Below are 21,732 nucleotides of genomic sequence, written 5' to 3'. Positions count from 1 at the left end.
ATACATTTCACACAGTGTTTATATTCTAATACATCAAAATTCATTAACAAGTGTATATGTGAAAACTCACATAGTAAACATGCTGAGTTCCAGACCTCTTTTGACAAAATATCCTGATTTCCAACCATATATCATACTAATTTCAGTGACACAATTGAAGTAAATATAATAATATTTTACAGTGAAATTAATATATTTTTTTTAAAGGAATAGTTTGACAAGTACGCTTATACGCTTTCTTGCTGAAAGTTAGATAAGAAGATTGATCCCACCATCATATACTATATGTCTGGATGCTAAATACGAAGCTAAAAGCAGCCAGTTAGCTTAGCTTAGCATGAAGACAGGGGGAGGAAAAAGGGGGAAACAGCTAGCCTGGGTCTGCCAAAAGCAAACAAAATCTGCCTACCCGCTCACCAATTAACACTTCTAGGTGTAAAGGAATCTAAGTGTAAAGACAACAATTTGTGGTTTTACGTTTGACTTCCTGGAGTCTTTTTGTCACCATTACCTTGCTAGGCAACCATTCAAAGTCACTGCTCCTGGCCAAGAAATAATGCAGCATAACCCCCATAAAACAGCAAATTTTCCTTTTCACACTTTGGTTTTTGTACAGCTATACAAACCAGATATAATGTGTTAATTTGTTAGCTTTGGACAGTGCTAGGCTAGCTGTTTACCCTTGTTTCCAATCTTTATTCAAAGCAAAGCTAACAGTCTCCTCCATGTAAGCTTGTAGAGTGGTATCGATCATATCATTTAACTCTCGGCAAGGAAGCGAATATTTCCGAAATGTCAAACTGAATTCTTTGTTGTCACATGGTATCCAGGGTCTGTCTCTCTATTTTCGTCTCCATGGTAATGTGCTGGAGCTTGGGGTCAGGTCTGCTAGCTTTTCTCTCCTGCCACCTCCTAGCTCTCCTCTTCTTTTTCTAGTCTGTCTCTATATCTCTCTCCACCCCCCTCTCTTGCACTCTGATGAAGTGCTTTTAGATTTGCCCGTTAATAATGCATGTTTTCGATTCCCACTCGCCCTTCATTTTTTCATGTGTTCTCTCTCAACACTCTTTCTCCCTTCATCCTCGCTCTGCCTCTTTCTGATGTCTCGGTGCGTTCCTGTCTCCGTTCATTAAAATCTCCCTCTCTCTCTTTTTTCCCCCTCTTTCCCCTCATCTGTAAATGCCCTCTCTGGTCTCAGTTCAGCTCGGTTCACTTTGTTTTAGTTCTGCTGAGATAAGATCAATGAAGTTCAGTTCAGATCAGTTCAGTTCAGTCCAGGATATTAAATTCATTCAGTCATTCAATAAATACACTTTCAGGTAAACTTACTTAGGTTTATTCTAATGTGCTGATGTTAGACATCAACAAATAATTTTCCCTCCTTTTTCTGTTTGCCTCTCTCTTTCTACATCCTTCTGTTTCTGTGGTAACGGGTCATGGCTTGGGGTTGGGTTGGGTCGCTGCCGTTCCTCCAATCTCTCTCCCTGTGACAGCAGCTACTCACCCATGTCATCTCATTGAGTTCAAAGACCCGTTCCTCATCTTTACATCTTTTACATTATCCAGTAAGTTGAAACAGCTCGACCTCGGCTTATTAATGGATACTCACATAATCCACCGTCTTTTTCCTCTGAGCTAACTATAGTTTAAATGGCTCCACGTCTAAATGGGCTGGCGTTCTTTGTCTGTCACATTTGTTTTGCTAATGTGAGATGAATGGAGAGTCTCTCTGGAGATTATGATAATGCATTCGCGGTCACGAAGGAAAGCCTGTTTGTGGGAGGTGGGGGGCACTGTGTGTGTTTCACTTGTGTGTGTCCCCTGCTCGAGGTTAAAGTAATAAAAATGACTGGAGACATTTTGGTTATTGATTGAAGGCCTTGTGTTCAGCAAGACAATCATTTACTGGGTATTCCCTAGAGAGCTAGGAGGATGTGCCCACGTATTCATGTTGCGCTGCGTGTGTGACACTGGCTTGTGTTGATGTCTTAATTATATTTAGTTAACTGGATTTGGCTGCATTCATTAGAAGAGCTCATTTCCAAAATAGAGATACATCTTTTTTTTTTAAATTGTATTATTTTATATTATAAGGACTTCAGTTCTCTATTAAGTTGTAAATGTTGCAGCTCAGTGTCATTTAACTGCTCATGCTATCTGATGCTTGTATGTGTAACGGGAGGATGCTGATGAAGTTTGCATGAATGTAAGCTGTGCAGGACTTTGACTAAGTATTTCTTTGCCAAATGTAATAAAAACATCAGTGCTACATAATATCACAGGAGATGAAGTAGTAGTAGTCATAGTAGCACAGTTTTTATGATTGTATATCATATGCAGAATAAGATTATACTGTCTGGTGACGAGAGTGTACAAAGTGTTAGAACTGGTAAGTCCAATGGGAAGGGATTTTCTAATGTTGGCTGAAAAATAGCCCCATTAATGGCCAATGTCCTCCTTCTCATTGTTGCAGGTTAGAACCACTTCCTGGAGACAGACAGTGCCTGAGATTAAATCCTCACAGGTAAGTCAAATATTGCAAATGAATATACTTCATCTGCTTTACTATTATATCCATTATTTGGCTGCTGGTAAGCCCTGGTGTACACAGAGGGCACCAATCAGGTTCAATGACAACAATAACTATGTCTTTATATTTAGCTTTTACTCGCTCATAATGCCACTGCAGCTGGTTGTTCTTTACTCCTGCGTCAATCGGCTTCTCCCTCCAACACCCCTGTTCTAGTTTTCGATCATATTTTTAGCTGATGGTGTGCCTGGCCTTGTGCATTTTGTGTATACAAGTGATATGAGCTGTTGCGCTGTGTTCAGTATCACCCTGAGGGGATTAGTGCACTATATGCACTGTTGCTTGGATTCATAAGCACTAAATGTACATACATTATATTGTGTGAATGTCACTGACAACAACAAACATCTTTGGGTTTGGAAATGCACTGGAAAGGCATTTTATCAATTTTTCAAACCATGGCTGTACTTCAAATAAGGGTCAGTTAGCATGGACGAAAAGTGCTGAGTGTTGAGGCGTGTCTTACAACTGGCAGTGACTGATTTATACCCTTTGCAGTCTTGGCTGTGCCCTGTATCTGCAGTTTGTACACTCACCATGTACTAGCCCAGCAAAGTACAGTGGCTTGATGCCTGTTACAACCTCCTTGTGACTGGGATTTAAGTGTGTTGTTCAGGTTGTTGCTGTCTGGATGATAAAAAACAAAATAAAGAAGAAATTAACTCCTAAGGGAAGTGAGAGAATATTAGTGAGTAGATGTGAAGATATTTACTGTACAAGCTGGAAGCTGGGGCATGACATAAGGTGTTAGGTTGGGCTTATGGTTTAAAAAGACTGTTCTGTTAGTGGAGTTTAAGATCAATCCCTAATTCAGCCAACGTGCTGCTAAAAGCTATACATCTTTTGGAATACAATGAAATATAAACATGCAAAAAGCTGCAAGCCTACAGTAGAAAAAAGAAACCCTCTGAAAGTATCTACACCCATGTCCACACCCAGAAAGGTGAGAGGACCATATGAATATCCAGCATGTGTTTGGACTTTGTTTCAATGTGACTAGACAAATAGGAGCCACATGTCCTGGCATCACCTCCTCCTCACCTGCTGCTGAACAATCTCCTGTGCACATACACACCACCACACACAAACAGAGAGAGGATGAACACCCAGATGAACAATGCAGGAAAATTTGCAGATTTGTAGTTTGAGCGTGTCCCCGTTTTGTTTATCTCGTGCATGCTGGTGACACGACCCACAGTCCTACCAATGGTGTCACACTGTTCCACTGATCATGAGGTGGAGGTAACACGCCAAGGTATGCTGCAATGCACCAACAAAGACAGGGAAGAAGAAGACTGCAAGCTAGTAAACATGGATGTAAACAATGCTGTATTTAAAATACTTTTAAAAGAAATGCACTTGATACATGTGTTAGACCTCAAGGATACATGCAATGTGTTTTGGTGAGTAACACAGGGCCCCTTTAATGTACACAGACAAAAGGCCAGTAGTACACAGCATGCTCTATCTGCATTGTGGAAAACCCATAAAACATATTTGTCTGTAGGGAGCTATGTCTGAATAGCCCCATGAGAGCACTCTACTATATTGCACTGATCCATAATTGTGAGTTATTATCACAGCAGTTTATTTTACTGAAAAGATGGAAAAGTGGTTTGAATTTAGTTATGGTAGATTGTGACGATGGAGCTCCTCTCCTCACCTCACCTGTTCTCTCCTCACCTCTCCTGTTCGTTCCTCTCCTCTCCTGTTCTCTCCTCACCTCTTCTGTTCTTTCCTCTCCTCTCCTGTTCTCTTCTCACCTCTCCCAGTCTTTGCCCTCCTACAGCTTCCCCTCTCCTCCTCCATCCCTCTCTATATGAGTAATCCTGATGAACAGATGGGTGGAGAAGAAAAAAGGGGCATGCCAGCTTGTTGCGCTGCTATAACACTGTCAATCAGTCCCCTCCCCCCCTCACCTCCTGCCCCCTTCCCATCATGCCCTTTTCTCTCCTGTCAACATTTCAGCCTGCTCTACCTCAATCTTTGCCCCATCACACTGTCTCTCCTTTATAATTATATCCTTATTTGCTCCGCTAGCTCTGATGGTGTTGTCAGTCAGTCCACTGATCAGTCTCACCATCTGTCTTACCTTTCATCACTACCAACAACTACTGGCCAGACTGCCATAAAATTTGCTGTGTACTTTCATGCTCCCTAGACAACAACATGTTGCCAATTTTGATACTCCGCAAGAAAAAAACCTTACATTTTTAGCCCTACAACCGGCTACAAGAATAGCAACATCATCAGTATGCTGTGTGCCTTGTGCAACACTTTTGAAGGGTGCGATGATCATGACAGTCAAGGTCTTCACAGATTGATCAGGCCTAGTAAAATGGAAAAGGTATGTAAGAACCTCAGCTATAAAGGTATAACAGTCTTGCCCTGAAGGACACGCACACACTCATACAAATCCACAGAGACACACACAGTAACTCATCGTCATAGTAAAGCCCAGAGTCACATACCAACGCCACGTGCATCTATCTGCTCATCAATACCTTTTACCTAGCAATAGCACCCAGGAATACCAATGAGACTTGGCTCGTTTACGAGCCCAGATGGATTTATGTGGCCACTGTCACACTATTAGAATGAGACTTTTGATTTTAGGTTGTGTTATCCAACACGTATGCGTGCTTCTTTTCAAACACACAGCAATAGTCTTCTTCAGCTGGCTTCTGATAAGAGATGGAGCTGATATTTAAAGGACAATGCTACCGGTTTTGCATGGTTGTATGGATAGAATATTTGGGAGTAACCAAAAAAAGGGAAATACATGACTGATTCATTCTATTTTCTATAGTGGGTTGATACAGTTGAATTGACATGATTAATAAACAATGCACTGATGCAACAAATTAACTGTTATAGCCATACTTCAGTTTATACTAGAAAGAATGTATGTTGTTAAATTTCAAGATAGATTTTTTTTAAGGATATTGTAAATACTTCACTATCTTTTTGTCTCTATTTCCCTTCATTCTTTGCCATTTTAATTTCATATATGAAATACAAATGCGTAAAAACACATACACAGAGACACATAAATACAACCACACACACATATAGACAGTATGGCCCTCTGCTCTGGCTGAGCCCACGGCTTTTGATGAGATGACCTTAGACAGGCAAGACATGCACTCACAAACACACACACACACAAACACAAGCATGCATACACACTCATGTGCACATGGGAACACACCCAACACCCAACCAAGCCCCCGGCAGTCAACAGACCGGCTGGCAAAATGTGTGCAATTGTCTAAATATCACAGTGCTATAACTGGATGTCAGATGAAGCAAACTTTAATGGCAGCTATCAGTAATGGCTTTTGATGAGTTACACATGGATGAGTCCAGTGCTTTGTTTTTGAGCAATTATCATTTTTCAGTTTAATCCTGTACTTTTGGTTTAACAAAACCACAATTTACATTTACATTGAATGTTCATTGCCTATATTTTAAATACATACATAATCCTTTTTTGTCAAATGCCATTTATTGTATTTTAGCTTAAAAATTGGTAAGAACACATTTACTTTGTAGTGAGCTTTATTTTTTTTGTCAAAGCAGGTTTTTCACAAGATGTACATGGCAGTTGTGTTAACAGTCCTTTATCAGGCAGCGGGCGTGACACCTTCTGAGGTGTTCCCATTTTTTCACCTTTTGAGCGAGGATCACTCTGCTACCTGAATGTGCCTGGAGCAAAGCTGTCAAGATTCAGTTCAGGGAAAGGCAGGGCTGCTCATATATCCTGAATAGGATATAGAAATGACAGTAAGTACAATAAGACAATACAACTTTTCGTACTGGTTAAGGCTATTCATATTCAGGCTGGGAGATGCAATTCACTGCAGCAGGGTAAAATTTTAAGTTGGTTATGGGAGGAGGGGTCAGCAGATCTTCAATTCATACCCCTTTCATACATCATATATAAAACGTAGTTGAGAAAAAAATTAATCACACGCAAAAAAAGTCTGTGGCAGACGTATCCAGTCATTTGCGTCCTTGAGCATGAAGCACAAACTTCTCTTTTATTGTACATGACCATGGATAAGAACTTGGCTAAATGTCAAATTGGTCTAATGTAGATGTAATGGTTTAAGAGAAAGTCACTTCAGTTCACATTAAAACTGTATTTAAATTAGGAATTATGGATTCACTTATGCAGATGACACTGTCTCTTGCCTGTAATGAATGTTGTTTTTTGACACATGCAATATTGTTTTGAAAAACAATTTCTCACCAATTTTGCTGAGTTCAAAACCAAACTTTCCCACCATGTATGTGTACATTTTCTTTTTCTATCATTGCTGCACATTTTTTGATGCAGTAAAGAATTAGACCCGGATAAACTGTGGCCACATCTTTTATTGCCGAAGGTGTCACCTTGTGCCCTAGAATACCCCTGCCATTTCAGCGTTATCCCAGTGATAAACAACATGAAGGACAATAGCCCCCATGGGGTGGTGGTAGAGGTGCGGATGGTGGGGGAGACATGGCGTGGCGCATGCTGACCATCAGCACTTCACAAAGCCTCAGAGAAAAGCAGGCGCTGGGGGATTCTGCGGATGGTGCCAGAAAAACTGACCCCAGAAAGTGTAGGTCCTGTGTGTGTGTGTGCATGTGCAAAAAGAGGCTGAGATAGTTTGTTCTGATTAGGTGGCTGTGTGTGATCCGGTTTGGGGGCTATTGGAGACAAAGAGGCTGCCAGTTCTGTCCTTTCACTACAAAGAAGTGGTGTTAGTGTAGTGGAAGCTCCTCTTACAATAACTTCCAATGTAGCAGACAGCTTCCGATGAAGTCAGCAGTTAAATCATGAGGCTCTGTGTAATTAAGCAGCTGGTTCCAATCCTGACAAGGAAACCTGGCTGAAGTGCTTTTGAACAGCAGTTAAACTGCTTACTGGCCAAAAGTACAAGAATATACTGCTCATCTTTCAGGTATGAGTGTCTGTAATTTTTGTTAAGCATACAATATCAATATACAAACTGATCTGTGGACATATTTGGTGCATGCTGTGTAAACATTTCTCAGGAAATAAAACCATACCAGTAATGCAAGTATGCCATTACCTTATCCTCACTAGAGGTTATTGCCTTTTTTTACAATAAACTCCACGCCTCAGCTCTGCATTTCCCGGTGTCATGTATTTGTTTAATAGACAATACATCTTGTATAACACCCTGCATAGCTTCACTTTAGCTTGAGAGTGAATGCTTTGTTCCCATCCCTCATATAATATTTGTCCTTATCTTCTAAGGTGAGAAAAGTGTAACATTACCCACCTATTGTCTGTGGCACAAATGTGCTTTAGTAAATAATACTTAACTCTGTAAAAAGATCTGAAGCATGCATGGATAGCAGCCCATCCAGTGGATTAATGAGGCAATGCTACTCCTTGTTTTCCTTTTTGACCAAAAAGTCAAGTAAAGGCTTTGCCCCAAAGAAGTAGGGCCATTTTCTCACTTTACAATGGGCTTTGTTCGTGGCAGACCGGTCTCTTGATGGGGCTTCATGAAGGAGGGAGAGGGAAAGATAGTTAAGGGTAACGAGCGACAGAGCAGTCTGCCGATAAAGTTATCAAATCGACAGATACAACGACTGAGAGCAGATTGGAGTTTTCCATTTAGGGTCAGCCCTTTCGTCATGTGTTTATACAGAGGACTGGCATGTTAGCATGTTTTTGTGTCTCTCCTGGTGTTGATTACATCTGTCTCGTATCCACTGGCATTGATTTACATTTTTGATTCCTCCTCAACTGACACTGTAAGTGGCTTTTTTCTGTTTAACCCCCAGCCCTGGCCGGTGTCTTAATGTATGAGAAAAAACAATGTATTAACTTAAAGCTGCTATAGTCAATATTTTTATATTAACAATGGATCACACTACTTGTATGTGACAAGGGTTGCTAATAGTGATGAGCTCACAGAAGTATTACTAGACTCTACAGTTCCCCTAAGCTCTACAGAGCTTTATTATTTTGGATTTCTGGCCTGCAACTTTACTGTTTTGGTTCACTCTCACAGCTCTCATTAGCGTACTTTTCAGCCACAGCAGGAAGTTGTTTTCAGCAAAAAAGCTCTAATAACACTACCTGGCCAGTACCAAACGGCAGTCAAAGTTAGCGACTACCTGGTGAATATAGTGGAGCATTTAGCAGCTTAAGAGCCAGATATTTACCTCAGGAGTTGGTGGAGACTAAAGAATGAGAGAAGAGAATGAATATTGGACTTATATTCATCAGGTCGCCAGAAATACTCCAAATGAATGCTAATGTTGCTCTGTATCCGCTGGATGTGTAAATAGGCAACAGTTTGCTAACATACTGTTAGCAAACTTATTAACTTAAAAGGTCATAATGTCTCTGGTGTTGTCTTGTTTCTGGTGCCCCCAAGTGGCTGAAAAAAAGCAAAGAATTAGTTTACCAAATATATTCAGTGATCTGCAGCAGTTCTGTTCAGTCTCTAAAACTTAGCAGCATGAAGGGCTTATGCTACCTACAAAAAAAGAAATGGAAATATTCCCTGATGGACATACACAAGCATGTACTTTTCACACATGATTGCAGGATCGTTTTTCAAAATACTACGATAAGTTCTAAAGTTCTCACCTTGGCGTTGGTTGCACAAATGCATTTGTTCAGTGTCATTAGCAATGGTCTGTGTGTGTGGTCTGCATTGTTTGTGTCTTTGTTTACAGGAGGTTTTCTTTGTCCTCATTTTTTCGTTCCTACTATCTGTTCAGTTTCAGGGAGTTTGGCTTTTTGTTTCAACTGCTGGTATTATTTCAATTTAGTTTTTGTCACAGTTTTAAAGGGTGTTTTTAAAAAGGTTCAGATGCACTTCCCCCCATAGTTGAATAACAAAAGTGTAAAGTCTGCTTTCCCAAATGGCAGCAGTGGAGTGGCAGTTACGGTGGCTTCACATTTAGGCTGCAGTGGAAACTCTCTTGGCTCAGAACTCCTATTCTAGTGACCTGGTTACTGGAGACACTGGAGAAGGCCCACTGTAGTTCAGTGTGGTCTGGTTAGTGTGTTATGATGCATGTACTGGATGTCTACTCAAAGGAGTTAAATCTCAGCCTGCAAAGAAAATATAAATGATGTTAAATTTAATTTCACGACAGACTGCAAGTTCTACTATACAAACTGTCATTGTGGCATCACAATGTGTTTATGTACAAATAGTTATCTGTCTGTGTACTGAGTAACAGATGAGAGAGCATCCAGTCCAGTCTAGCTGTAAGCGGTCCGACTCAGTCTATTGTCTTTGAAATATCTATGTCACTGTGATCTGATGTGACTGCAGATGACTGTGTTTCTATCCCTCCCTCTAATTCTCTTCCTGCCTCCTCCCTCATCTGTCTAGTCAGGCTGTCATGCCTCAGTGTCTCTCAGTGTGACTGAAGGCTGTGGAGTGACCAACTTAGCACATTCCTTCAGGGTTTGCAAACTGAGAGGCAACAAGACTGTTGGGTTTGTCTTCACATCATTCTTTGTTGCTGGAAACTGGTAATTTACTGAGTATGCAATATATTTAAAGTCCTTTCTCATCTCTTACTATAACCTTCATACTATAATAAAGATATCTAGTGACTGCTTTTATTCAGGGTCATGTCATTGAGAGAGCATATAATACTTAAATGTCCTGGTCAAAGACACCAATGGACACATTGGTTTTCTCAGGGATTTAATCTGTAGATGAACTCTCCAATAAATCAGCATTTTAAATTGAATTAAAATGTTTGCCAAACGGTTGAAGAATAGAGATGCGGTGTAGAAAATTCTACAAATTGCTCATTCTGGGGGTCAAAAAATAGGTTGTTTGGTTTGGGAAATATACAGATTCTTGCCAAGAGTTAGATGAGAAGATCGATCCTGGTGCTCTGCTACCGCCAGCAGCAGGTTAGCTTAGCTTAGCATAAAGACTGGAAACAGGGGGAAACAGCTAGCCTGTCTCTGTCCAAAGGTAATAAAATGAGAGTGGTATCAATTTTCTCACCTGACTCTCGGCAAGGCTTTAAGCATTCCGAACACCCAATGATTTTTTTTTTACTTTCAATGGAGTTACAGAAAAAAGCATAGCACAGATGGACTGATGACCATAAGTCCTGGACTTATTGAGCATTTATTCTGAGGATGAAATCCAGCGGGAAAATCTCCTGCAAGTTCAGCGAGCTGAACATTGTTTACAACAGGAAACATCTTAAAACATGAAAATAAGATTACAAGAAAATTAAGGACCACAATAACAGAAGCACCTCTGACTGTCGCTTTTTCAGTGGACTAATTTACTTCATGGGTCTTTTGACCACGGTGGCAAAACACAAAATGACAGAGTGAAATAGACAGAAAGACGGAAGACAGGAAGTGAATGAAAGACAAGGATAGAGTGATCAAGATGGAAAGGCAGAGCTGGAGGTTGACTCTTTGACCTCTGGGCTTTGACCCCTGAGTCAGAGAAAAGAGGAAAGAGGAGGATGACCCACTAGCCAGGAACTCATCCTCCTTTGAGTCCTCTTTGTCATCATCATCTTTGGTTTTTTATCCCTGGCCTGTGAGAAAATGAGCAATGGGAAGTTATTTTTACCCACTTACCCGCTTTAGGATGAATGTTAGGCTGTATGTGTGTGTGTAATTGTGCTCCTGAGAGATCCTTTCATTGGATAATATTGCCTCTACAGAAATGTCTTCCACCACACAGCACAGTACAGCCTTGTGGTACAGCCTTTAACTATGAAAAATTCTTTCAGGATTCAAAAACACTTTGACCGTATTTGACCATGTTACAAACAGGTATGAAAGCGTGTTTATCCTCTTCACTTAAAAAGTCAAAAGTTCAGTTTTATGGTGCATGATCATGCAAATCGAGGCAGTCACAATACTTCTCGGATAGTTTGGTGTCATGATTATCTATTTAGCAAGGCATATAGATAACCCATTTTTTGTTAGCATAGAGAACAGTAGCCTAGCTTACTTCACTGGAGTACAAGGCACAGCCTGTTAAGCTTATACACTAAACATTTTGAATTCGAACAGATCATTACAGATCAAATTTTCCCCCACGTTTGACTGGTAGTTCAAATTTCAAATAAAATATGACAGCACCTTCACATATTTATCGGTTTCTGCCTGTTGGCAGACATGCAAAGGATTTTTAAAATATATTTACTCAGACATGTTTATTAGAAAATGTTAATGTCAGCTGACATACTGTCATCAGATTTTTTGTGATCTCAAACATCCATATAGGCCTCAGAAATCCAGAATTGGTTGGGCCCTACTTTAAAGGAGACCTGTAAAGTAATTGATGCAGCATTTCATTTTTCACACATCCCCTATCACACTCTTCTCTCAGGCTATAGAATTTCTCTTTCCCTTTCTTCGCTATCCTCTGTACTGTCTTGAATGTCTTTACCATTTTTACAGATTTGTACATTCTGTTCATCAATTTCCATCATCCATCTCCCCTTCTCTTTTTGTCACTCATTACCTTTTAGACAAGTCCCACTTATAAGCAGCCCTACCAGGTGAATGGGCTTCATCTTAATATGGCCACTGCCGCTGTGGGGGAGGCCATTTCTGCTGCAGCAGCATGGCGCATTACTGTAATTAATCTTTAGATGGGCTATTACATTTGCATGATATCTTTTTCACAATGACATTAGAATATTTAGCATGCATGGCCTGCATTTCATTGTGTTGCTTTCTTTCTCTCTCTCTCTGTTGTCTTCCCTCTCCATTAACTAGTGAGAGTAATATCCAATAGGACGTGTCGGCGTAATTAGCTGTGTCCTGGGGTTGTATGAGCTCACACACTCTGCCTAGCTCAGCTGGATAAAATCTGACACACTACTTTCTGTGTGTGTGTGCTCATTACCATGCTCTCCCTATGTCATCAGACATGCTTCCTCTCCAGCAGAGTCGAGATGTAACAGGCCCGAGTCTAACAGTGTGCTTGATAGTTTCACCTTCAGATGCCTCTGAAGACTTCACCCACCCTGTGTATTTGTCCTTGTGTGTGTGTGGTGTACCTGTGTATCTGTGTGTCTACAATATCTGTGCAGATGTATGTGCCAGTCATGAATAATAAAAATGTCAGGATGGACTGAGCCATTTACCTGACAGCAGCACACTGCTCCATCTCAAAATCCATCTCAGCCTGCATAGGAGTTATTATCACCCTTTGGCTACTTTGATCCAACTTGCTCATGCAATGGAAAAAATGTCTATTTCAAAAAATCATTTAGTCTAGCGCTGAGAATTGAAGTCTAGCCTTTGTCAAAACATGAAAAATGTGCTAGTTGATTGAAGAATTTTTTTCTTGTAGTGGAACAGAAATCCTGCAGTAATTTTAAGACTGAATGTTATATTAGACATTGCATACATTCCTCGTGTATCTTGATGCCTTTGATGCAGTGATATAATAAAACAATTTGCTAATAAATTAATACCGGCTAACGCACATGTGACAGAGGCTTACACACTGCAGGACAGAGGACATAAAGGGCATAAACAAACACACAATTTCCTGCTTACCACGGTGCAGTTTACAACAGCCCATTAATGCCACCGTGGTTTTGTGTGTTTGTGACGGCTGTACGTATCAATCTGTGTCTCTGTTATGGATGACGCAACAGAAGCTAGCGCTTGTGGGTCCGCACTCATGTGCAACTTGATCTATACAACAAACTGACAAGGATGCTTCCACTAATGTGGTGTGTTTGTGCATGCATGTGCCAGTCTACTGCGCAGCTATATCCGCAGCAGAGCTGTGATCGTTCCAGCCGAGCGCACTCACATGCCATATGTTTACAGGCAAACACGTGGTAGACGGGGCATCTCAGTGGTGCTGGGATGTTCTAGTAATCAGTCTTGAGAACAATGCAATGTGAACACAGCTAGCACCAAATAACTCCACGAAGACTAAACATATGAGTCTGTGTCTTCTGACTAGAATATAGGATACATCCTATGGCTCTTGACAGCTCCTACACTTAGAAAACCTATTAATCAAATAAGCTGCAGTCTACACTAATGCTTATATTAAACTACTGTGTCTCTTGATGGAATCTTGAACACCAGAGAAATGCAGGATGCTGTTTAAGTTAAAAGGACCGGAATCAAGTTTGTTTTGCCTCCTGCCAAAGTCTTTACGCTGACAGGATGACAGGCTATCCAACGGATAAGCCACTTGTGATCCATGACTTTCACACCCTAGTTTGGATGTTGAGCTGTGAGAATGTCACTGGACTTCACAGAAAAATGCAACAAAGTAATCTTTCCATTGTGAGTCAGACTAAATATTCTGTGCACCCATATCTTTCATTTTTATGAACTGATTGTATATACATTACACATTTTGAGACTTGTCTGTATGTACATGCGCGTTTGAGCATATACTTTCATAATGCACATGCACCTATTTTAATTTTGTGAAATGGATTGAGACCCATGTAGTAATCTGTTCTTTTATCGTCTCTCTTTTTTTTGTATCTCTCTGTCCTTTGGATCCAGACTTCGTCACTCCGTCGATCACCCTCATTGTGTTGCTGAATCTGGACAAAAGGTTTTCATCGTGACACACCCAACCATGGACAGGAACAGGAAGTGGGTGCCAGTCTTCGGAGCTGTGCTATTGATACTCTTGAGTCATGTGACCTCAGCGCTGGAAGTGCCTCTTGATCGTAAGTATTGTCCTTATCAATATCACATTTACTATGATTACCAAAATAGTAAATTCAGAAAACGTTTTTATCAACTATTCCATTTGCATCAACTCTTCATGCTCTATGGAAAACACTTTCATATTGTGGGGCATTATGAACATTACAGCCTCTATGGGCCACTAAAGGGGCTTTAGAGTAGCTGCAGATTGAGTAGCAGTTTACTGGTTTTCTTGTGTTTCAGCTTTGCATGTTTCAGCATGGGATCAAGTTTTCAGTTTTCAGTTTTGAAATGCAATTCATTTTCGGAAGAACTCTGTCTAGCTGTATCACACATCCTGTATGAAATTATGATGTCTTCAACTACTTTTCTTGCATTGATTGCACCTGCCTGATGAAACTGAAGCCATAGAAATATAAAAAAAAATGTAGAAATTATAGGCAGGCGCAATAAGATGCTTAAAAGTACTTGAACATGCAACTATTTCACCTAAACCTGTGGTTTACTCCATGCAAAAACTAACACCTTTCCTCAATATTCTATCACTGTGGTACGACGTGTCATGGTGGACAAAAAGCTAAAGTACTGGAAGGATGTAAGTTGCCACAAACACTGCTGTGACTTCTAGTGTTGAGATTTTGGTCTTATTTTAACTTGCTTTTTTGTGGATTCTAGCAATGTTAGATGTGCATGCAGTTATCTTAACACTGCTACTGTGTGAAGTGACTTGCTTGTTTTGGAGTGGCGCTTGGTTTATGTCAGTTCATGGAACAGTAAGTTGTTATAAGATCAGATAGCTGTTGTTTGCAGTTCCAGATGGTGTAACACTTGATTGTCAAGTTTGACTGAATGCTTGCTGCATGTTGCTTGCATAACCTTGATTCTGTAAGCCCCAGTGTGCTATGTTTACATTTCATTGTATGTGTCTGAATTATGCTTCTATTCATGTTTCTTCAGTGCCCCAACCCCCCACTATAACGCTACAGTCCCCAAAGGATTACATCTTTGATCCGAGGGAGAACATTGTCATCCACTGTGAGGCCAAGGGGAAGCCTCATCCCAGGTGACACAATCACTCCCATCCCATTGATGCTTGTTTATCAGAACATGTGCAACAGACAAATGCAGGTTTCCATCCCAGTCACAAACTACGCTAGCATATTTCACTTATTACTTTTCTGGTTAACAGTGTAATTGAGGAACAAATGCTCATGAAATCAGGATATGCTAAAGATACAACCTGAGAGTTTCAGAAATCAACAGCAAACAGATTTTTCAGAAATTATAGATCAGTTTCTGAGGGCAACTTAACCTGGAGCAGTGTGGAAATATGAATCGCCATAGTAACTGTTGTCATGGCAACCCTTTGAGAAACACACCTGCCACAGTGAGTTAGACACAGTTTAGATTTGCCACCAGCCTCTGAATCAAACGAATTAGAATCTGCCAAACTCCCTGCTATCAAATCAGTCTGCATGAACAGACCACAATGCACCTTGATGATTTGAACTAACAGGCTATACGGTGTCTTTTCCTCTCTTTTGTGTTTCCTCATGGTTTCTAGCCTATAAATTGTTGTTCTTGTTGATCCTAGCTTTTCATGGACAAGAAATGGGACCCACTTTGATGTAGAGAAAGACTCCAAAGTCCTGATAAAGCCTGGTTCAGGAACTCTGGTCATTGACATCAGCGGGGAAAAGGCTGAAGCTTATGAGGGAACGTACCAGTGTACAGCACACAACGAGCACGGCACCGCTGTATCCAACAACATTGTCATCAGACAGTCCAGTAAGAATTCTGATTATATTCATTTACATTATTTCCATTGGCTTTCGTAAATTAAAATTGATTCTAATGGCTTGAGCTCCAACTACAGCATGATAAGTTATTTTTTACACTTCGAAAAGCTTGGAGTAGTTTAAGAACAAGTTGCTTGTTTCGTTTTGTAAAGTTCTTTTTGGAATTGAACTCTTCAAACAAAAGAAAAATATTAATTCCTAGTTTCCAGCTTCCACAAAATCCTCAATGTAATCACTTTTGCGAATATGAATGACTTTGGTCTATACTATTGTGGCGCTATGGGGAAGCCTGCAGTACCTTTGTTTTTACTTTTATGTGACTCACAGGGTCCCCCTTGTGGTCGAAGGAGAGAAATGAGGCCATCGTGGTGCAGATGGGGGTCTCCCTGGTGCTGCAGTGCAGACCCCCTGCAGGGCTGCCCCCTCCTGTCATCTTCTGGATGGACAACAGTGAGTCATTTGCATGTATAAAAAAACTGCACACATGGCACAAGGACATAAGAATTTCACATTCAGTAGAACAATGCCAGACAAACAAAGGACCATTTATTGACACCATGAAAAAGATCTTATTCTTGCAAAACTAAATCAAACAAGATATTTACATTGGCAATTGACGTGTGTGTCTCTCCCTGTCCTTTAGATTTCCAGAGGCTACCGCTGGATAAACGAGTGTCCCAGGCTCTGAATGGAGACTTGTACTTTTCAAATGTTCTCCCAGAAGACAGCAGGCCTGACTACATCTGCTATGCTCGCTTCCCTCACACACAAACCATCCAACAGAAACAGCCTATCTCAGTCACCGTGCTGAACAGTAAGTCAAGATACTGAATACAACTCCATTCGACAATCTTCCAGGACAAAAAACTCTACTTGCAGATTTGAGTTTTGGATTTCTGATCGTGTAGAACAGCAAAACCTTCAAGATTTTCCCTTTTACAGTCAGACGGTGTAGTCCCTCATTCGTCCAGGAGTGTTCTATCGTAGAAAAGGTTTCAGTCGTAGTCATCTGGACACTGTTTTCAGAATCAAGACGTTTCGGCTCCCATCCGGAAGTCATTCTCAATTTCAGAGTGTATTATCACCTTGGTCATGCCAATCACATGCTAATCAGGTACTTAACAGTGATGAAGTAAATGCAGCCAGAAAACAATAGGCCTGATTACTGATTACTGGGCCATCTTGGAAACTTTTAGGTCAGTTTCAGGTGAAACTAGCTTTTAACAGATACTCAGGCAGATTCCTCCCTGAGGACAGGGCTTATGTAACACATAGTAGCTTAAATTTCCAGTTCCCGTCCAATTTTTGCACAATTGAGAATGACTTCCGGATGGGAGCCGAAACGTCTTGATTCTGAAAACAGTGTCCAGATGACTACGACTGAAGCCTTTTACAGTCACTTATTTCATATTTGTAGATTTTTTTCTCCACATTTTGTGATCAATGGGATCTTGCGTTACTCCTGTTTCAAATCGACGTGTTGCTCATGCAAAACGGCCTTAGCCTTAGATTATGTTTTGTGCTGTTCTTCCTGTATTCTACCTTTCCTGAGCTTTATAAAGGCATTCTAGCAATATTTGATTTTACAATGGCCCTATCTCAGTGTCACAATAATGTAACTGTAATGTTATACCCATAATGTGCCAAAGTTTTTGCAGCAACATAATATTATTCTGTACTTACAATGCATTTTTCACAATACACTGGGAAAAAGCCATTGTAAAGTAAAGCATTTCCTGTTTTCTTTCCTAGTTTTGCATGCTTATGATTTTCTGTTATATTACAGTGGAAACATTGAATGAGACTGTGGCTGCTTTATACAATGTCACTGATTTCTATAGTGGTGAGTGCTGCTGGTTTATTCCCATTCAGTCCCCTCAGTGTGAACCCAGCCCTGTTTTTACTCCCTGGCCTAACCATACCCAACATACACACTCACCTTTAACTTGGCCTCAATCCCCTCCTCTGTGACTATTTTAACAAACTCTTCCTCAGGTTTCTCTCATTTTATCCTGTTTGTTTTTTGGAGTGTTTCCTTATGAAAATTAAGGGTCTAAAGATAGAGAGTCAGACAAACCTGGGATCATGATCAATATGAATAAAAATGACTTGACTATCATGCATGACACAATAGTTATTACATGGCAAAACAGCAATATCTATAATCGCCTCTGTATGCAAATAACATAGTAAAGCGTAAGATGGTCTGAGAAATGAGATGAGAAAGTGTCAGCTAACTGCATCTCCCCTGGAATCATAAATACACATACAAATTCAGACTGATCTCATGATCTGCTCAATCAATGATTATCCAAGATGGCCACATATGATGCATGATACAACACATTATTATTCTTACATGACACTTCTCATTATCTATTTTCTGACCTTTTTGGCAAAGGCATGTTCAAGGAGACTAAAAAAGAAGGAAGGGTCATTACATCATCATAACGAATCAGAGAGCAAAAGGAATCTCCCTGATATCGGTTTGTTGCTATGGCAACATGGGGGTTCTTGGCAGAAAGCAAACCCCAACCACACACATCCCTCAGAAGTTCTTAATGGAAGGATCTAGATTTCCTTAACATTCCCAAGGAAACTAAAAAAGAAGGAAGGGTCATTACATCATCGTTAATGTTCTAATGCTCTGCTTGGTGCCAGACTTTGGTGCCAGTTCTATTAAAGCCTATGGGAGATGCATGGGGAAGCACTCTAAAACTCAACAACGAAGAATTTCCTCCACCAAATGAAAGAACACACTTCAGAGAATACATTACTGACTGATTTTTACAAATGTGCTCATTCGTTTATTTATTGTTCGTCTCCAAATAGTATCCAAAGATGATTATAGGCATACTAAACAGGGCTCGTGGTGAGTCAAATTAAAATGCTCACCATGGCAAATGAAAAAAAAGTTGCAAGTGACGTGTCCCTTGAAAACATTGAGTTTAGGATTACCAGACAAATGTATTTAGTATGCCTATAATCATCTTTCATTTGGTAGAGGAATTTCTTCATCAAAGATCATAGCATTAGAACTTTATGATGATGTAATGACCCTTCCTTCTTTTTTAGTTTCCTTGGGAATGTTAAGGAAATCTAGATCATTCCATTAAGAACTTCTGAGGGATTTGTGTGGTTGGGGTTTGCTTTCCCCCATGTTGCCATAGCAACAAACCGACAGCTACTCCTCTCAGGGAAATTCCTTTTGCTCTCTGATTCGGCGATAATGCTCATATGTGACGAGGCATAAAAAAAAAATCGTCTATTACATTGTGTTGGGTCATCACTCACCAATTTTCCTCTCCCTTCTATCCACTTTGACAAATCACTTCACGAGTCTTCACTTGACAGTGTATGCTTCTACCACCTATTTCCTTCATGAGAATATGGATGGCCCTCTGAGCTCATGGTTTCACTCACCTCTGGGGGTCACACTGTTGCAAGAGGAGCCTTTAAGTCTAATGTTGTGTTCTAGTTCTAATTTGGTGGTGTGTCCTCATGTGTTCAGACAGCCCAGAGGGGGAGCGCCGCCCCGGCTTCATGACACCTCTCGGTATCACTAGCACCAAGATGGTTCTGAGAGGGGAGACTCTGGAGCTAGAATGCATTGCTGAGGGCTTGTAAGTAGGCATCTGCTGTAACTTGTATCTATAATCTACATGGAAGAAAAACTTACAATTATACAACAATGTGCTTTATAAGAAACTGTCAGGGTATTCATTAGACTAAAACATAAAACAAACATCCTGTTGTAATTGCTTCTGTGACAGGCCCACTCCAGATATCTCCTGGCAGAAGGATGGAGCAGAGCTACCGAGCAGCAGGATGTCCTTTCATAACTTCAAGAAAACACTCAAGGTTTCTGATGTGAATGAAGCTGATGCTGGGGACTACCGCTGTACAGCCACAAACAACCTGGGCACTGTACACCACATCATCAAAGTCAATGTCAAAGGTCAGTAGTTTAACACAGTTATTTTCTAGTTTTGCTCTAGTGGTGCACTGTGGAGTAATTTCCTTTTATCATTACATCAGAATTGGGTATTTACGTTTCTTCTGTAGTTTTGGAATTTAAAGTAAATTAATTGAAGTTTGACAACCAGGGTTGGTGTAAAGACATTCATTCATTCAAGTGTTGATTTGCAGTGGGATCGGTAGTACTAGCAACACTTTGCAATCACAGGGAGTCATTCCATTCACTGAAAATAGTTTTGAGTGCATCACTAAAGTACGTACATCATGTAGCAAAAGGCTTGGCAAAGTGTTTTTTTTTTGCCATTCTCTCAAATATCTCGCTCTGTGTCTTCTATATTTCTCTTTGTCATCCACAGCGGCTCCTTTCTGGGTCAGCGCTCCCAGGAACCTGATCCTCGCCCCGAATGAGACTGGCATCCTGACTTGTCGAGTCAATGGAGAACCCAAACCGAAGATTAGCTGGTTTGTCAATGGAATCCCTCTAGAGAGTGAGTAGAGACAATGCTTTCAAAAGTAGAATATACTACATTTATGCACACTTACATCCAAAGCACCTGACAGCAACAGAGGCCATAAATCAACATGCAGAGTTGTAGTAGGAATTCAACTCCCAATCGCAGCAGTGTTTTTTTCCCCACTGCATGGTATTCTATATATATTTCATGTAATTCACCAGAATTGTTATGTGCTGGTTTCTACATACATAAAACTCTAATGGTGCAGTTGAAGAACTTGTGCCAAAAATATATATACATATACACTATATATATGTATAAAAGTTAAAGACAAATATCCTGTCTCTCTTCTTGTAATAGAAGCACCTGAGGACCACAGTCGGAAGGTGGATGACGACACTGTGATTCTTAGCAATGTGCAGTCAGGGTCCAGTGCTGTCTACCAGTGTAACGCATCCAATGAATTTGGTTACCTGATGGCAAACGCTTTTGTCAACGTTCTTGGTGAGTTCAACTGTTAATCTTAAACTAAGTCAGTTTAGCTGGAAATGTATTTAAAGTTGATCGTAAATTTTGGATATACAGGCCAGTGTGTGTGAGGGGGGAGATACAGTGCTGATTTAGGTAATGTTTTGCTTCTTCCCATAGCTGAAGCCCCAAGGGTGCTCACTCCACCCAACCAAATATACCAGGTCATCACCAACAACCCTGCATTACTTCACTGTGCCTCCTTTGGCTCACCAATACCGACCATCACATGGTAAGATTCAGATAAGGTTTCCTGTGACTTTTCTTTTTATTTGGAAAAATAAAAAAATTCAAAACCATGTTGAAAAAAATGGTTGTCAGTTTTTAAGATGCTGTAATTTAAGTCTCAGATTAAGACTTTCAATGAGAATGTGCAACACATACAAAGTTTATTTAATACTGAAAAGCGAAAACACCAGTGAGACTCAGACTCTTGTTAGTTTAGCTATTACCCCACCAATTTTGCTGCACAGCACCATTAAATACTTAAACCCACGTTGTTTGCTGTTTCCATGCAGGTTCAAAGACAGTCAGACCAGCATTAAGAATGGTGACCCTTATGTGATCCATGAGAATGGTACATTAGAGATCCATGTGGCCCAGCCACTAAACAGTGGAAAGTACACCTGCATTGCCACCAACAACCTGGGGATCAAGGAGAACCATGTCTACCTGGAGGTTAAAGGTCAGATATGGACCAGTCAC

The 21,732-nt window shown here is 40.5% G+C and overlaps 1 protein-coding gene across 10 annotated transcripts in view; it reads left to right on the top strand.

The window, feature by feature from the left end:
• nrcama (neuronal cell adhesion molecule a) overlaps positions 1 to 21,732 on the top strand; it is a 61,104-nt gene that overhangs the window by 23,949 nt on the left and 15,423 nt on the right. For 7 of the 10 annotated variants that reach the window (XM_044185715.1, XM_044185713.1, XM_044185710.1 and 4 more), the window contains exons 4-16: positions 2,474 to 2,524; positions 14,118 to 14,287; positions 14,845 to 14,862; positions 15,225 to 15,330; positions 15,862 to 16,055; positions 16,394 to 16,516; positions 16,710 to 16,880; positions 19,578 to 19,689; positions 19,840 to 20,024; positions 20,401 to 20,532; positions 20,860 to 21,003; positions 21,148 to 21,259; positions 21,546 to 21,712. In XM_044185715.1, coding sequence (XP_044041650.1) covers positions 2,474 to 2,524; positions 14,118 to 14,287; positions 14,845 to 14,862; positions 15,225 to 15,330; positions 15,862 to 16,055; positions 16,394 to 16,516; positions 16,710 to 16,880; positions 19,578 to 19,689; positions 19,840 to 20,024; positions 20,401 to 20,532; positions 20,860 to 21,003; positions 21,148 to 21,259; positions 21,546 to 21,712 — 1,685 coding nt within the window. The remainder of the gene's footprint in view (positions 1 to 2,473; positions 2,525 to 14,117; positions 14,288 to 14,844; positions 14,863 to 15,224; positions 15,331 to 15,861; positions 16,056 to 16,393; positions 16,517 to 16,709; positions 16,881 to 19,577; positions 19,690 to 19,839; positions 20,025 to 20,400; positions 20,533 to 20,859; positions 21,004 to 21,147; positions 21,260 to 21,545; positions 21,713 to 21,732) is intronic. The other 3 variants (XM_044185711.1, XM_044185718.1, XM_044185717.1) reach the window with 1 other exon arrangement.

Source organism: Siniperca chuatsi, linkage group LG23, assembly GCF_020085105.1.
Source record: "Siniperca chuatsi isolate FFG_IHB_CAS linkage group LG23, ASM2008510v1, whole genome shotgun sequence".
Lineage (NCBI taxonomy): Eukaryota > Metazoa > Chordata > Actinopteri > Centrarchiformes > Sinipercidae > Siniperca > Siniperca chuatsi.
The sequence above is the reverse complement of the archived record's forward strand: the minus strand, read 5'-3'. Positions and strand labels throughout refer to the sequence as shown.